At 42.5% G+C, this 12,379-nt stretch overlaps 1 protein-coding gene across 6 annotated transcripts in view; it reads left to right on the top strand.

Moving 5' to 3' along the window:
• Positions 1-12,379, top strand: part of LOC123028754 (splicing factor SWAP) — an 83,369-nt gene that overhangs the window by 22,548 nt on the left and 48,442 nt on the right. For 4 of the 6 annotated variants that reach the window (XM_044440968.1, XM_044440970.1, XM_044440973.1 and 1 more), the window contains exons 8-11: positions 1,155-1,401; positions 2,766-2,897; positions 3,261-3,354; positions 10,103-10,274. In XM_044440968.1, coding sequence (XP_044296903.1) covers positions 1,155-1,401; positions 2,766-2,897; positions 3,261-3,354; positions 10,103-10,274 — 645 coding nt within the window. The remainder of the gene's footprint in view (positions 1-1,154; positions 1,402-2,765; positions 2,898-3,260; positions 3,355-10,102; positions 10,275-12,379) is intronic. The other 2 variants (XM_044440969.1, XM_044440971.1) reach the window with 1 other exon arrangement.

Here is a 12,379-nt window from a genome sequence, read left to right as displayed (position 1 = left end):
TGGAACTCACTGTCACTGTTCTAATTAAGTCCTCAATTAGACCTCACTGTTGCAGAAAGTTCTTTTTCTGTCTTCCATTCCTCCTCCTCCTCCTGTCTTTCATTCCTCATTCCTCCTCCTGTCTTTCAGGATGATTAAGCCTTTTGATGAGCAACTTGCTGGTGCTCCTTGTAGTCAGACATAGGTTATGTGTCTTGATTTGCTCATATAATTCTCATATTTCATGTGCTAAATTTGAATTTATCATTACTCAGGCAATAACAGATCACTATTTTTAAAAACTTTAGAAGTAATCATCTTATTAGCAGACCAGGTTATATGTGATGGAACATTAAGGCTCCTTATATTTTAAAAGCATCCTTAAGCAGTCTGTTATCCTTCGGATGACTTGGACTACAATACCCAGCATGCCTGTCCACTAGCCAAATAGGACTAGAGACAGATAGGAGCTGAAGTCCAAGATACCTAGAAGGCACCAAATTGGGGAAGACAGTCCTAAAGCAATAAAGCGACTTTAAATCTGTTGAGCACTTAAAAAAAAGGTACTGGGGTTGGTTCTTCTTTTTCTTCCCCTAGGGAACAATGGAGCTATTTTCCATGACCTCAAAATTTCCAGAAATTTTACATTTTTAGCCTGAAAACATGTTTTAATTGTTCAAAGAATGCTGAAACCCTAGCAGTTATACCCTATTACATTTCTTCGGATCACTGAAGTTTATCTGCACTGTGTTCCCTGATCAAAACAAAAGCAGTTCCACTTATAAATGTGACTTTATTTTCTTTATTTCAATCAGGAAAGCATGGTTTTAATTTACTTATAAAGGATTACTGGAACGAATTAACAAATGAAGGAAAAATGCATGCTTGGGGATTCTTTTCACACCTTGTTACTTCCTGGTTCACCCTAGTGCGATTTCCATTTGGCCTTGAATGTGTCTGCCTCATTTCACCCAAATGGGTTGGCAGAAGGCTATTCTTCATTTTCCATGCACGAAAAATGGTCAGATAACACATTAGGGAGCTTGAAATTTGAACAAAGGCAAGGTTCTACTTCAAGCACAGAGAGGGAGTGGGGAGCAAGGGTGAGAATGTTGTGTTTTTGTTTCCTCTCCCAGTTGCCCAAAGCATTGATTATATACCTCTTTTTTTAATAGCAACTGTGGCAGCCATGTATTACAGTTACTACATGTTGCCGGACGGAACGTACTGCCTTGCCCCACCTCCCCCAGGCATCGACATGGCTACTTACTACAGTGCACTGCCCGCAGGAGTAACTGTATCCAGCACAACAGGAGTAGCCACCGTAACTGCACCCCCGCCTCCCGGCACGACCCCACCACCGTCTTCGGAAACAGCCGAAGACAACGGAGGAGCAGCGCCTGCCGCAAATACGTCAACAAGGTATCGCCTTTTCTGTTGCCTTTGGCTTTGAGCAGAGGCACATGTTCTGGTGAGGATCCCGTGAGCCACACAACTTACTGCCCTTTCCCAGGGAGAGTGTCTTGCACAGTCACCGCCTCCCCAGGCACACTATAAAAGCTTCTGCGAGTAAACCAGAGCGGTTTGCTTTCGATTGGACCGTGCCGAAAGTACTTGGTGCCCCCCAGATGTGTGTTAGTCCAGTGGGGGTGCTAGGAGCTGTCCAACCCCTCTGGAGGACAGCCCCACAGAGCATGTGTATGAATGGCGAGAAATGCAAGTCAGTCCTTGACTTGCACATTTAAAAAAAAAAAATAGCCACTGGTTGGTCTTACTAATGCAGGAGTGAATATGGGAACATCTTTTGCTGTGTATCAAATGACCGCATGCTTCCCTTTATTAGAAATGACTGGCCATTAATAATTAAAAAGACAGCTCAAGTGAGAGGATGTTTCACTTCATTCGAAAGTTACTCGGGCTTTGATGCTTCCCCAGGGAGTACGTGCTAAATAGGCGGGAAGCACTTGTTCTCCAGATTTGTTTCATGCCTGGCCTACTCAAGGGCAATCCATCAATTTCAGAAATGTTTCTTAAATCACAAATTAATCTTTTTTTGTACAAAACCTTTTTTTTACCACATTGACTTGTAGTAGACTTGGCATGTCTAATTCAGAGTAGCTGTAGTCCCGTTATTAATCCTTGGCCAGATAATTGTGGCCTTGAAAACTGTTCCAAATACTAATGCTGTCTTGTTTGAAATATATCCTGGTGTGGGCCATATACAATTTAGGAAAACATCACACTGTGGGGCCGGAGGAGTGAGCTTTTGCTTAGGCTCTCAACAAGTAAAAAACTCCCAGTGGTTGTGCCAGTAGTGTCATAAAAGGTATTCCAGCACTGCTGTTTCTCTTAATATTTACTGTGAAGCTTCTTTAGGCAGCCTTTTGTAATACATGACATTGTAAGATATAAACAGAATTGTATGTGTGGTACATCTCCACATGCAAGCAGAGGATTTGTTCTAAAATGTGGTGCAGTGCTGGATTGAAGTTTCAAATATAGAACTGTTGTTTGATGGAGAGAAGTGCTAAGAAGGCCTCTCAGTTTTCCTTATTCTTTGTTTTCTGGCACCCTGCTTGAAAAGCTTCTGATTTCAGCAAAGTTACAAGCTTTGGTAGCAAAAATAAGTGGTTCGTATCCAGTGATCTTATGCAGATATAAATGACTTGATTTTTGCCTGGCTTCCTTTTGGGCATGAAATAGCTTCAGTGGTGATATTAAATAGTTTGACATGGCTAAGTAGTGTGCTTGGTGTTTGTAAATAACATGGCCCTGGCTTTTTGCAGCACAATTTCTCCTGTGGTTGCCATCATTCCCCCACCTCCAGACATCCAACCCGTAATTGACAAGCTCGCCGAATATGTTGCAAGGAATGGGATTAAATTTGAAACCAGTGTTCGTGCCAAGAATGATCCAAGGTAAACGCAAGTGACTTTTTTCTTAATTTCTTTTTACAATACAGTGAAAGCAAGCAGATTGCCCATCTCTTTATTGGCAGTCTATTTTGCAAAGAAAGCCTATTCGAGTAATGTGTTGTAATTCCATATATTAAAATTCAAGGGACTACTTGAAGTTAATGATAAAGCGTTATTGCCTAAGAATCTTGATGCTTGTGCATCTGAACATATATATCTTCTGGGCATTTAGGCATAAGTTATTATATTTCAGAATATCAAATAGCTTTCCTGTGCCTGGGGTGGTGGAATAGTAAATGATGGCTGATGCCAGCTTTGCTAGTTTCTGTTTTCCCACAAATGATAGTTTGGTTTCTTTCTTAACAGGTTCGAGTTCTTGCAGCCTTGGCATCAGTACAATGCCTACTATGAATTTAAGAAACAATTCTTTCTTCAGAAAGAGGCCAGTGACAGTTCGAAGGTAGGTCATAAAGATGAAACAGTAGTATATCATGGTTTTTTCCGGTGTGCTTTATTCATGGTGGCAGGGCTAGGGCAGCCAAGAGCAAAGGAATCTGTTCCAGGAAAGTTTTTTAAAATTGTATATGCTGCTTTATCTTGGCAAAAGCCAAGCCATGGCAGCTAACACTATGCAACCATTAATGAAGGCGAGGTGGCTATTGCCTTTGATGTGGTACAGCCCTTAAAATGCGATCAAAAACTTCAGTTTGCATAAAATGCTGCTGTGAGGATGTTAACCAGGGCCACTATAAGGGAATGTGTCCTCACCTCTAAAGCTCTAAAGTCCTAAACAATTTAGGACCAGCATACCTGAAGGACTGCCACTTCCAATGTGTGATCCCTCCAGTTCTCAGAAAGCATCTGAGGAAGCCTGTTCAACCACCAGGGCACACAGTTGGAGGGAACAGGGAAAAGGGCTGCTGCTTCTCTGCCCCCTTTTTCTTCTCTATACCCACCAGCTCCCCAGCTTTGCTCCATCTTGTTTTCCCACCACTAAGTTGGGACTTTTGTTTAGACACGCATCCAGGTTGCCTACCGTTTTGACGTCCTCACCCTTCACAGGTGGATTGTTCTTGATCTTCTGTGCTCTTAGTTGGAATTTCATTTTGATATTGCTTGGATTCTCGGATGCTTGGATGTATGGTTTCATACCTTCAGACTCCCACAAATTGTGGGCTTTCAGTTTGTAGCTTTCGGGTAGCTCAGAGACATAATTCTAGTGGGATCAGAAGTATAGCACACTGAGAATTCTAACGTCATGTTGTATTTCTATCTTACATTTTATGCCGCACCGTTCAGGCAAGATGGGTTATCAAGAGTGACTTCCCATTAGAATTCAACGCGGCATACAGAGTGTGTGTGGCGATTTTTCTGGCCCACGGCAGTAGGTGATGTTGTCCGGGGTCTGGGCTGTTCCCTTCAGAGGAAGGTGGCAATGGGTAACAGGTTGGCTGATGGCAATGATACTGACCCATAGAAGCAGCCTGCTTCCCTTCCTCCTCCCCTCTTCTCTCCCCAGGTAGAGAACTTTGAGCCCAACTGCCAGGTAATGGGAGGCATGGGATAAGTTCAGTTGTCTGCTTGTACTGAAGTGACTACATATTCATTCATCCATCATTGGGGCAACAGGAGCAAAGCATTGCTAACCTCCCCTTATGGCTGGATGCTGCTGATAGGCCTGCGATTGCATGCAGCCAGCCATGAAATCGCTGATTGATGGGGATTTTGTGGCAAAAGCAGAACTGGAAAATTTTTCTACTGTTCTAAATAATGCCATCTGATTTAACATGTTTTACTCCCCAACACACATACCCCCTCAATAAGTGTCCAAAATATCTCATATTAAGTAGAAAGAACTAAACGTGTAATCCACATCAATTTTATATGCCACATGAATATATCAAAAGTTTTACCAATAGCTACAAAATATTTGAACTGAAATATTTGCTTGGGGGAAAATTAACTTGATGGATGCTTCTTAACAACTTCTATATTATTCACTCTGTATTACAGAGCTAGTCCCTGCTGGCCAGTCTAATCCAATAAAGGAGTGTAGTTAGAAGCCTTTTACCCTTATCTGCTGGGAAGGAAAGGGGGAGTGATGTGCCCATTGCCTGAAGCCATGTCTAAGTCTGGTCCAACCCCAGCCAGGAGCAAACTGCATTGTGTACGGAAAGGAGTTGTCGTACCTCCCTTTTCAGTTCTTCCGCAGGCAACGGAGCCCTAGGGTTTGTCAAGCTTGCCTTAGAAGAATAACTTAGCAGTTCCTGGTCTATGTTTAGCCCATCTCACATGATTGATTGCTGTGCAACACCCCAGACAGCTGTGAATAAGTGGAGACATAAACACTGCGGAACATTTTCTATGAAAAAACGTAACATTGGAAAATTTTCCACCCCACATCACTGATTGAAACAAGATTTACCTTGTCCCATTCATTCTCTAGGTTAGTAAAAGCAAATGAAATGCTAAAAAGTATATGAAAGCTATTTCTGCATTATGAAGCCGTGCTGGTTTCTCCTCCAAAGTAGCACTTAGCCATCCTTGTGAAGTGATGAACTGTCATGGATAGATCTTGTAATTAAACCTTGGACTTTTCTGTTTGTGGCCTTTTGTAGTTTACAGTGCATATACTCATGTTTTATACTTCAGAGTGTACAGTCACAGTATTGTTGCTAGGAAAAGTGTTTATATCAAGCATCTTGAAATTGATAGTGGGTGAATTCCATTATTCATCCATTTTTTTTTTATAAAAAGAAACAAAATCAGTGCATAAAAATAGCTCTTCACATTTTCAAGAAGAATATGGACAGTAGAGAAGAACTTTGATTAAACCATTTAGTCTTTTATCTGAACCTCTTCATTTGAAATTTGATTGGGCTTAATTTGTATTGACTGTCAGGCACCCCAAAGGACTGGAACTGATTCCTTGAGCCCAAGAATGGTTTTAGACTGGGCCTGTCAATAGCTTGTTGCTTGGAGAAAGGAAGAACTGTCTCCATGCTTCAAGGTAGGGGAACTCAGTTCAGCACAAGGGATCCTCGCTGGGTAAGAGAAAAACTCCCATCAAGTTGCGCATTCTGTCCAGTAGTCAGCCTCCCAAAAAGCAGCAAGCTCAGCATGAACAGACTAGTTCCCAGTTCTCTCCTGTTGGACTCCTGTTGTAAATCCCTACTCGAACAACCAAACCTGGAGATGGGATTTAGTCATCGTAGCTAATAGTCATTAATAGAGCCAGATTCAGTGAAATTGAAAAGGGGGGTGATGGCTCCTGCTCTCCAGCCATCTAGTGAGCTACCAGTGGACAGGCCAGGTGAGAGCCAAGATCCATAAACATTTTTGCACCTTACGACTAGCATTCACCACGTGCCTTTCTCCTCAGTGCTTAAGTATGAGGGAAGTGCTTGCTGCTGCTTGCTTGCTTTCCCAGCGCCTAGCACAAGTCAGTAGCAAAGGGCTCGAGAAAGCTTTCCACTTGAATGGTGCCTTAGTCTCCTCCTCCAGCGCCACCTGACTTCGGACCCTCCCCCCCCCCCGCCCAGTTGCTTCCTCCTATTTGCCCGTGTTCAGCTGATACAGAAGCAGCCTAATTGCATATGAGCCCTGCCAGAGCCTTGGCTCCTTCTTTTGGAGAGGAAGAAAGGTTTATTCTATGCAAGTCTTTCTGTTTGATGGACAGAGCCAGTGTAGTTGATTCCACAATAATTGCTCCATTCGAAATATGACCTCTTAGCTACCAGTTGCTGATCATGAAAAACAGCCTTTTCTTTCCTGTCCATTATCATCTGAAGGCTTAAAATTTTTCACGAAGTGCAGAATTAACTAGTCTGCTCTTTTCATTTTATTTATTTTTATTTAAATGCCCAGAATCTGAAAACTATGAGACTCCCTCTGTAATTGGAAATCCTTAAACACTCTCTTAAAAAATGAGAAGAACTGGCTATAGGGAAGGCAGTCTAACAACCTTTTAAAGAAAGGCACATTAAACTTTTTTTAAAAAGAATCGTCGGTTCTCAATTTGTACATCAATGCTTAAGAACTTAAAATCTTCGAGAGCCTGTTCTGAGCAATGCTTCATGGTAATGAAATAATTCTTAGTCACTTTATTTCTCCACCAGTCTCGTTGAAGTGACAGTAAAAGCACTAATGCCTCTTAGAACAATTCTTTCCTTCGAGAGCGCCCAACAAACATTTGAAGTTCTTAAATGCTCCCAAAAAAACCCTTTGGTGGCTTAGAGGTAGGATTTCCATTTTGTTAGCAGTGTGGTTAATGATTTCATGTCCGTCATTAGCTTCCAAATGTTTCTCACAGCCCAAACAGTTGTGATTTACAATCCTCAGAAGTGTATCTCTTCCTTCTTGCCAGGTAAAAATTCCCTGATTTGAGGGGTGGGCAGGGATCCCCAGGGAGGGGGAGGGTGGTGGGGACATGATGAAAAGGAGATCATGCTACCTGGTGTGGATCTGCCTTCAAACATGGCCCCTGCCGTCACTACATCCCTCAGTTAGAGAAAAATGGTGTAAAAATCATTGCTTTTATTTAACTGTGTGCATAACTTTCAAGCCTCCATCTTTATTCTGTGGTGTGAATACCAAGATGTACTTTGGCTAGATTTCAAAACAAGCTAAATTTGGCCTGTGCGGTATTCCATCGTGCTAATATGGCCATTTTGGGGGTGTCGCACTAGGAGTCCCACAGAGTACAGTCCAGGGCGAAGGAGGACGGGCCCCAGGACCCACAGAGGTCACTCGTACCTGTACTTTAGAAAACCTCTCATGTAAGAATGTTCTGTTTCAGCCTAGCAAAAGATGCGACCCCAAATCCAGATCATAACTTTTCTTTTGTAGCAAAGTTTGTGCGGGCTCGTTTTCAAGATGGTTTTGATGCAGTCAGGGAATCCTTAAATTTTGCTGGAATACCTGTCCTTAAACTGTAATGCCTGCCATACCCGTCCCCACAACCCCCTCATTAACCATTCAGCATTGAATGAAGGGCTTGGGTTTTGTTCCTTCAGCGATGTGTCTCTCGTAGCTTGTAGGGCTGGGATGGTGGAGTAGGCAGGACCTTCAGCCTCGAGAAGAAAGCTGAGAATGTGAGCAAGAAGCATGGCGTGGTCTCATCATCATCATCATCATCATCATCATCATTATTATTATTATTAGAACATTGCTATGCTGCCCCTTGCCGAAGCCTCGGGGCGGCTTACAACACAATACAATACAAAAATAACAATATAAAATTAAAATTAATAATATAAAATAATATATATATATATATATATATATATATATATATATATATAAATAAAAAAAAGAAGTTATAAAAGAAAAGAAGTCGCCCTGGCCAGATAAATAAGTAAATATTGTTAATAATTAAAACCACCTCTTCTAAGTGGTTCTTCCTCATCTCTGAAAATCACTGCAAGAGCGGGGATAGTCTTGGTGGCTGCATCCTACATTGTTCAGGAAGAGGGTTCCCTCCTTCTGAAGAAACTTAATGACCCAGGAGTTCTCTTTTGATACAGACATGTCTGAGGTCAATGGTTTTTGCTATTGCAGTAATTTCACTAATCTGTAAGTTAAGAAACACTGCGAGTTTGGAAGGGAGGTTTAGATGGCTTGTGAGTGATTCCCTCTTGCCATGTAAAACCATGAGGACAGACATGAAGTGCCCCCACTTTTAACCATCTTGATGAAAACAAATCCTGCCTTGGGGGAGTCATCAGTAGCTCGCTGGTGGAATTAAAGCTTTGCACCTTCGAAAGCTGCAATTCAGTGCCCAGCACGTAAGAGGTAGCAAAGCTGGGAAAGGGTATTTTGGAGAGTAGCTGCTTGCTGGAGTAAGCCGGTAGTAGGCAATCTGGTGCCTTCCAAATCAGCTGGCTCCCAACATCCATAAGCTCCAGCCAGTATAGCCCATTGTCTGAGTTTATGGGAGTTGTGATCCAAAATATCCATAGCCTACATGACTGCCTAGCCCTGGCTCCATATTCAGTACTGGGTGGGACGGTCTGATTCAGCCATAAGTCACTTTGGTTTTGTTTCCATTGCTTTCTAATATCAGTTCTAAATTACTTCCATTGTCTCTGTCTCTTGCAGATCATACTAAATTTTTCATCTCTTACTTGCCAAACAAATTATGGCACAAGTCTTCCATGTGTAAATTAAGCCAATTAATTTAAGTGCCCCCCTTCCCTTTTGAGGATAAATTCTTACTACAGAAGTTTTATTATTGTCTAATGTAATCATCTTTTTTTTTAACAGTGGGAGTTACTAATGCTTAAAAGTGCATGTCATGAACGCTTTTAAATTTTATTGGTGTCATTAGCTGCAGCAGATACGCAAAACTAAACTTTAAGATTGTTCCTTAAAGATTTCAGTGTTTAAAAAGCATGCCCTAACTTTTATATGTAGTCATTTCTTATATTAGAATTACTTCATGCATTCTTATTATGTAGCTGTTAGCACAGTGCTTTTTAATGACTCCCTTGAACAACATAACAGCTATGAAATAACAATGTCAAATATACTTGAAGTATTGTAACTGTATTTTCTGCAAATCTGCTTTCTTCAATTGCCAGCCTCATTAATAAAAAGTAGATCTTTTAAAAGGTTTCATAAATAAGCCAGTCAGCTAATAGCAGTTCAGTATCATGCTTTTTTAAGGAATTTGGTTCCAGTCTGAGATCCAGAATTGTATCATCTTCCACATTCCCCTTCAGCTCTTTGAACCACTTTACTCATTACATCCAATCATACTTTGTGGCTTGTTGGGGAAAATTTAAAATATGCCAAAAGAAAAAATCTGACATGGTGGCTTTCTCTGAGCAGGAATTTTTAATGCCATGGGATGCCCTCCTGAGCTGTATTTTGAAGTAGGACTGTCCTGGGAGGGACCGGATTATTTGTGGCTTCCGGATTGCTCTTGTTACATACCATCAAGTACATTAGAATTATGAAGTGAGGTAGCCCAGTGACTAGATATTTACCCAGAAAGTATGTGGAAACAGGATTGATACATGTGGCTTTAAAGAATTATAGTGAAGGATACCTGATTCTGTATGTTATGCATTGTATCTGCTTGCTTCCTTGACATTTGACTTATTAAAGCAAGGTTTGCTTATTAAAAATGCCATTTCATGGCTTTGTTTTAACACCCGCATGTTTAATCAAATGCCATCTGGTTTGATTTTTCTTCCCCTTTTAAGCAGGTAGCATCTTTATCGGAGGATATCCCTGCAGATACTGCCAGCGCTGTACCTGGAGAAGCTCAGTTTCATACTGACCACACATCTGAAGATGCAGAGTCTGGTATCCAAGGAAACAATAAAAAGGACCCAGCTGCCGTCAAAGTTGCCAATGATGGCAAACTGATGAAAGGTATGCGAACCAAAGCTTTAAAGCATGAACTTGTATACTTTTGCTTTGCTTTAAAAAAAATCTAATTGACAAGAAAATATTTTTTGAAAGTTGGACACCTTTGAAAGATGGCAGGCTGGGCGGAACCTCTGAGCAAAGCCATTTTCTCTCTCTCTCCACCCTCCCCTCACTCCTGGGCAGCAAGAGCATCGGGGAAAAAAACTAGGGCCTCAGTCGTATGGGATTGCTGCTTCCTGGATGGAAGCGTCCAATCTCGGAGGCTTCCAAGTATCCAGAGCCCAAGCTAGTTTTCTGCCAGCAGAGCTGGAGGAGTGACAGACGTTTTTGCCTCTCTTCTTTTTAAGCCTTTTTCCCCTTTTGGATGGGTCTCTGTGCCATCTAGTGGAGGTGTTGCTAGTGCAAGCATGGCCAGCAGGACTGAAGGGGCCACAGGATTTTTCATATCCAGGCCTTTTCCCTCTCTGTGCACCAAGATGCCCGCTTTGAACTCTGCAAGCTCCTCTGAGGCTTCTTGTGCCACTTCCAGGAACTAGCAGAGCTTTTTCTGCAGTGGCTGCAAGGAGCCAGGCGGGGAATTGGATTATGTAAGACTCATCCTCATGCTGCAGAGTCTACATCCTTGGGATAATCGGCTTGGTTAGATTCTCCTAGAGAGCTGAGCTTCCCTTCTTGAGAATGCTCTCAAAATGCCATGCAAATAATCTCTGTTAAGGAGCCTCATCTTCAGTTCATGACTTACTTTAATATGCAGCAAAGTGAAACTGTTGGGGGCCACATCCCTGCCAGATGAACTGTTAAGGACTGGCTGGTTATCACCCGTTAAGTACAGCAGAAATCAGTGATGGATGAGACCAGAGGCACTCTTCTCTTCCCCCTTCCCCCAAAGTGGGCTGCTGTGTGAGAAGCAGGTGCTTCTTGTCAGAAATCTGAACTGATAGCTTGCCTTCTAAACTGAAAGTAAGCTATCAGGCTTTAGAAATTCCTGGGGTGCATGAAGTTAGGGTTTGTTGCTTTATGGCCTCGGGTTTGCTGCCCTGGTACAGATAGCTCAGGTCTGTAAATAAGGGAGACTGTTGCCCCAAGCACAGGACAACTGCCAGCGAGAAGCCCAAATAGAGCTGTTTAGCGAGTGCTCATTGCTCAGCTGCTGACTGAGCAGAAGGTTCCTGTCACCTTCGATTAAGGGTCTGGGTAAACAGAACCAAGAAAGACTTTTCCTGTATCTCTAGAGAGCTGCTGTTATGTACTAAACTGGGCATATCGATGGTCTGGTCTAATGAAGCATCAGGTATTTATATGGCAGGTGAGGGAGCACCTCAGCATTGAGGCTCTCTTGATAACGAGCAGAAGTCTTAGAATCATAGAATGGCGGAGTCGGAAGGGGCCAGAAGGCCATCGGGTCCAACCCCCTGCTGTTGCAAGTTACAGCATCTCATTCAGACATTTGCCGAGATGTCATGTCTTTGTTCTGGGGGGAAAAACTGAATTGCAAGGATTTCTTCATCATCCGCACCAGTGAGGCTGAAAGAAATATGTGTCGGCTGTAATTTGCACCGGGTTTTCTTTTAGAGAAATCTGACCATAGCCATGTAAAATTGGCAGGCTTTTTATGTGAGTAAAGAGTGAGGGTGATTGGAGGCAGTTTCCACTTCTTGCAGAGGCCTAAACCAAATGTCCCGCTATAACAAGAGTTCTGCCTGTTGCAGGGCAAGCTGCAAACGCTGCGTGTGGAGATGTAGAGGCTTTGCTTTTCCTTCTGCTATTTCAATTCCTCGAAATATTGTTCAGATGTAGATTGAAATGTCTTCAAACACAGTTTATGTAAGCTGGGCAAGTTGTCTTGGTGAGCAGGCTGTCAGATGTAGGGCAAATGGGGGTGGACAAGATTTTGAATCCTTTATTAAGAACAAGCAGAGTAACTCAGAGTGTTCAGTGAGCATTCTGAGTTGTGGGGGAGCAGGATCAAAGTTATGTAAGAGGAATGTAGGAAGCTGCCCTGTGCCAAGTCAGACTTCTTTTGCATCTAGTCTGAATTGTCTGCAGGTCCATGGGAGCTCAAGCAGAAACCATTCCATCACCTGTTCCTTCCTCCTCTGAACCAGGGA

This window comes from Varanus komodoensis, unplaced genomic scaffold (assembly GCF_004798865.1).
Source record: "Varanus komodoensis strain SLA01 unplaced genomic scaffold, ASM479886v1 scaffold38, whole genome shotgun sequence".
Classification (NCBI taxonomy): Eukaryota; Metazoa; Chordata; class Lepidosauria; order Squamata; family Varanidae; genus Varanus; species Varanus komodoensis.
Note: the sequence above shows the minus strand (reverse complement) of the source record. Positions and strands in the feature narration are given on the sequence as shown.